We start from the raw sequence: 5,784 nt of genomic DNA on the forward strand, positions 1-5,784 counted from the left end.
TTTAATTGAGTATTAATTATAAATTTTAAAGTTAAATTATTAATTTAAATTTTATTTTAATTCTAAGTCATTCATTATTAATTTAAATTTTATTTTATTCTTAGTCATTCATTATACGAATGAGGTATAAAAGATTTAACGAATATAGTGGAATGCAAATATATTTTTTTATAAATTTTCCTTAAATCGAATTATAAACAGTAAATCCGGGGAAATGCAGCTTAATTTCCATTAATTTCTTAATCAAATTAAGTAATATCTAAGGAATAAATCGAAGAAAATGTCTTTGAAATTAATCCATATCTTTCATTATTGTAGAAAATTACATTGAAATAAAAAAAATCATCACCAACTACGCTACACTATTTAAATTTTCTATTGTATACAATCCCAGGAATCACCCATAAATAACACGTACATCAGGTACTAGTCTCAACACAAATTGAGTTACCACAAAAGACAGGATGTCCTTATATTTCCGTGTTTTTCCTGCACTATTTTAGAATCTTCCTGCCAATGATGCAGTTTTGTCTGGATCTAAACTTCGTCAACGTCATGTATCCCGATATACATTAAAAGTAAGTTTTATAACGTATTTATACGTTTATTTTTTTTAATTTTTGTTGAAAAATATACTGTATATTTCAACGTTCTTTTTCAATATATGCTCTTTGCCTGTATAGGTTAATATTTTCCTCAAAATGCTCTTGTTAGTACTCATCGCCATTGCTAAAAATGGATGCTTTGTCACTTCTAATGAGATCACTCACCCTTTTGATCAAGGTAAAATATGTATTCAATTGACAATTTTGATTATATCTAATTGAATTTCTTTTCCTTTTTACACTTCTATTCGTTTTTTTTTTTTTTTAATTTGAATCTTGAAAATAATTCTTGTCAAAACTTTTACAAAGATTTTTGTAGAATTTTACAAGGGACTCATACAACATATAAAATTAATGGCGACTTTCCTTCTAAAATGTAGTTTTATATTTAAACTTATATTATAACATTTATACTGATATTTACAGAACATTTCTACGTTAAAAATCTCGAATTTTATATAATAATTTTATTTGTTAACGTATTGCTGGCTGTAGTTTATGATTTCTCATGTGAAATTTTATATATTAATTATACTTTTTACGAAATTAATTAAATTATGCTAAAGACTATTGTGAATTATAATGAAATGATAAAGTGAAGCATGAAAGTTCAATTGTGCCATTATAAGGTTTATAAATAAATAAATAAATAATTTGATTAACTTCTTTTCTAATTTTTTACATTCAACGCATGCAATTAAAAAGTTCCCTGTAAAAGTTTACAAAAATTCTCTTAAGATTTAAGGTACATTTATCTTTACAAAAATAGAATCCTTGTAGAACATTTTATGAGGATTATATTCCTGCAAAAATATATATTTAAATTAAAGCATCAACTCCACAAAATATAGCGATAACAGTTAATGATTTCTATAAAATATCAATAAAAAATTTTATTTAGGAATGCAAATAACAGCAGAACCTGGATATAGATCAGTTAAGTTGAATTGGAAATACGAAGACGAAGATCGCCCATTGAATTTCCTCATTAAATATTGCGAATTAGTTTGGAGTATTAAATATCGTTGCAGAAAACGTTACGTTTCGACAAAAGATAATCCTCCAACAGATAATGGAATTTATCATGCAACAATTTATGATCTAAGAATGTCAACTAATTACACATTTATGATAGAACCTCAAATATATGAAGAACGACCTACAGAAAACGTAATGAATAAGTTTAGACAGAGAGCAAAAGTATTCGAAGTACCAAGCATAACTGTTACTACAAATGGATGTAAGTTACTTATTATTATTTTTTTAATTGTAAGTGCTTGTAATTATTCGAAAACATAGCTATTTCGCCTTATAATCAAGAAACGGGTCCTTTTTTTCCTTTCTCATTTCGGCAAGCCTGCAATAAAGCGGTAGGGGTGTTAAGAGATGGGACCTGACGCATTCCGGTCAAACCACCCATAGTTTTACCATGTCCCTCATCATCTGGTCGCTTCATCGTGGATCGGACCGAACTTGTAATGGTCTTACTAAAAGAGGTCCTATAATACTTACAGGGCGGAAAGAGTTTTAAAAAATTGGAGAATTCGACTCGAATTCAAGCCCAAATTCCTCAAAGCAGCGACCACATACCTTAACCGATTTGGCCTTCCGGCAATTGCGTGTTCTAAGTCATTATTCTCTTAAATAATGTGTTTGCACGACGGCAGAAATTTATTTTCGATATTTACGTGATATTAGAAAATCAGTACGACCGATCTGAATCTTTTTTGTTCAATTCTCATTCTTTAAATTACATTTTACTATCAGTCACGTTACTACCTCATTAATCATGTTACAGTTTATGAGTTATATTTATTTATAGATTTCATTGTTATTTTCATATCGTGAATTAAAGAAACACTAGAAAATGTTAATTTTTTTTCTTTTTTAAGATATTGGTATTGATAATTGGGAATATATTCATATCGTGTATCGTATATACCGTGCATTGACTGCCATTATAAAAGACTTATCGCTCAACGGATCGGTGACATAAATGAGAAATCAGAAATGATGTACAAGCTCGAATTTATTATGGAAAATCATGGAAATCCGATTTCGGTTCATACCCAGTTCTCTTCTAAAATATACCTCAATCATTGTTGGACGGATAGACGAAGCGGTTAAGACATCAGCTTACTGCTCTGGGAAACCGTGGATAGAATCCTGGAGAGCAACTTCAAGATTGTCCAAGAATTCTTCATGGACAATATTTTCCAGAAAAATTGAGCCCCATGCCTCACTATCCAATTGTCCCCGTTGTAGGTCTGGCCAAATCCACGATGGATATGAAAAAAAGGCATTCTTAGAATTCATATAGAGCTGAAAAAGTAAAGAATTTGCCTATAATTCTCTTAGAAAGTCAATCAAAATAGAAAGTTTACCGTAATATCCTACATAGAGAAAAAATCTCTTTTGTATATAACACCCCGACTAGCTCAATCGATATAACATGAGTTAATCTCAGAGTCGTTAGTTAGAGTTCCACATTTGGCGATGAATTTTTTTCTTTTTTATCCTTTCTTTTAACAAGCCCATTATGGGTTCGGCCTGGCACACAATGAGGCGGCCGGGTGGTGAGGAAGGGGCCCGACATATTCGGACGGACCCGTCCGGATTCGATTCCGGGTCCCCAGAGCAGTAGGCTGCTATCTTGACCGCTTCGTCATCCGGCTGTCATTTGGTGATAAATTCTTTGACGGTCGAATGACCGAGTGATTAAAATGGCAACTTACCACTATGGTGGATCCGAGATCCGAGATGGTGGTCGAAACACGCCGGGAATTTTTCGGGGTTGGTTTGTCCAGATAAGTCGGGCTCTTCCATTGTGGGCTTGGCTAAATCCATAATGGGCTTCCTAAAGAGGTCATCTTAGTATCCACATGGCAAAAAGAGTTAATAATGTCTATGATTATTTTTATATTATATTTATTTGTTCAAATATTTTATTGTACTTCAACCATATGTTTATACAGTTGCAGCTGAAATCAGTCGATGCATCGAAGAATGGTCTGAAATTGCGGTAAGAACGGGTCCTCATTTCGGAGGGAAAATAACAGTAGAGAACAGCAATGATGAAAGATGTTCAGTCTATGGAAACAGAAGCAGTTCGAAAGACATCTATACTTTGAGAATTCACCATGAAATATGCGGCAGCCATCGAATTGTGAGAATGTGATTTTATGTTAGTTTTCGAATTCATTTATTTATAACAATTCGGAGAAAGCACGTCTTCTCGACAGCTTTAAATATTCTGATGTATCAGGAATAAGAATATTTTCTCGAGATCTGATTGTGTTTTTATTTTTTCTTTTTAAGTTTGATTTTGTAAAACTTGTAAGTAAATTATATTATATTTTCAGAATAATTCGGAAATCCAGACAACTGTAGTCGTGCATGAAAATAAAGATGTAGTGACTCATAACACTCGACGATATCTGGTCCAATGCAACTTGTTACCAAAGATATTTTCCCTTCAAGCATCGTAAGTAAAAATATATATTGAAATATCTATGAAGACTTGTCAGGATTTATTATCATAACGTTAATTTGTAAGTAACGTATTGAAAAGGATTATGGATCCATCATTAGTGCTTCTTTACCGGGCTGGCCACGTTAGAGTGACCACATTAAGAAAATCTGAAAACTTCAGGTTTTCTTTCCGGGCGTATACCACAAAAAAGGGCCCAATTTCCCAAAAGAAAGTCCTTCCGGGAGGCATCTCACTTGGTAGATTGCCCACGTGTTGTGCTGCCTTATTTCATCAATTCAATCATTTTGGTGTATTTATGTTTTCAAACCTAGAAAAACTTTCAAAATTTAGTAATTTTAAAGAGAGTTTAATTCAGGTTTTCGATTTTTCTCCATATATCGGTATGTTGCTAAATTCACTGTAAATCCATCTCACCGAAAACGAATTAAATTTAATAGAAACAATAAGCCTTATATCTAACTGTAGTTGAAAATATTTTATTTATTTTATTTTATCACTTATTAATTTATTTTTCATTTTTCAGAATACATGTACCAAATAATAAAAAAGTTACAGAAACGAAACATGTCCGCTATCCGGTAATGGAAGATTTGGATGGAACAGAAGATGCATTATCCTCGACTTCTAATAATGTTCAAGATTCTAGAATGGATGCCGAACAAAATCATTTCGTGCACAGAACGTTGCATGATGATGGTATTTCTAATTAAACAAATCTATTAGTAATACAGGACTTTCTAAAATAAATGCTACCATTTTAAATTACTATATGTTAATTATTAATAGAGAAGTATACGATGACCGCCGAGTAACTGTCCGAGTTTCATATCTCATCTGCATTCAAACGTCTTGTCTGCTTCCTCTAGAAAGAACCGTGAACAAAAATGGCGAATCCACAACATAAACGGCGTTTTATGTTCTGCAGTATTCAGCGAAATCGGAATCGTTCTGTATTCTCCTGGAACTCGATATCACCAAAGTATGTTTGTTTTACATGACAGATCAGTTTGAAATTGTCTGCTAAGCTCATGTTATACTATGACGAGTGATTTGGATTTTGTAAACCAAAGAACACAAAACACCTTCTCTGTTGCGGGGTCGACTTTTTCGTTTACGGCATTTCCTATAGGTAGTACACATCAAGATGTTTTAACACAGATGAGAGATGAAATTCGAACAGTTACACTATCGATTGATGTACACTGGATACTTCTCAGATAATAATTAGCATAATTACAGTAATTCAAAATAATAGCATTCATTTTGGAAGATCCTATGCATTTGAAACACTTATTTATTAAATTCATTCTTTCAGTTCCAGTTATTCAAGAAGATCAATTTCTTATTATAACTGTTATCGGATGTGCTACAGTTATAATTAGTGTAGGCACAGTTTTGTGCGTTATGTTTGGGCCGAAGAAAAAAGCTAAGAACATGTCAATGGATAACACATTTATAAAACGAGATAACATTATGCAAGATAGAAATTGTCCGACTACTTCCGACAAGAGAATCTCCCCCGAATCATCCATAGCTTTAACATCAATGCGTTGTTTGAACGAAGTCTCATAAAACTGTAGAAGTTTTTCTATATGTATAATTAAATTGCTTAAAATTTATATTCGTATATATCATAAATAATATTACAAGTTCAAATTTTATAAATGCATTAATAATAAAGTCAAT

The 5,784-nt window shown here is 31.9% G+C and overlaps 1 protein-coding gene across 1 annotated transcript; it reads left to right on the forward strand.

Moving 5' to 3' along the window:
- The first annotated feature begins 359 nt into the window (after positions 1–359).
- Positions 360–5,784, forward strand: LOC111642500. Its single transcript, XM_023388854.1, has 8 exons — positions 360–423; positions 504–578; positions 684–783; positions 1,507–1,845; positions 3,581–3,771; positions 3,968–4,089; positions 4,622–4,794; positions 5,414–5,784. Exons 3-8 carry the CDS (start codon positions 702–704, stop codon positions 5,668–5,670), a joined length of 1,164 nt encoding a protein of 387 aa, XP_023244622.1. The 5' UTR covers positions 360–423; positions 504–578; positions 684–701; the 3' UTR covers positions 5,671–5,784.

This window comes from Centruroides sculpturatus, unplaced genomic scaffold (genome assembly GCF_000671375.1).
Source record: "Centruroides sculpturatus isolate CEXI.00-Female unplaced genomic scaffold, Cexi_2.0 scaffold1661, whole genome shotgun sequence".
Classification (NCBI taxonomy): Eukaryota; Metazoa; Arthropoda; class Arachnida; order Scorpiones; family Buthidae; genus Centruroides; species Centruroides sculpturatus.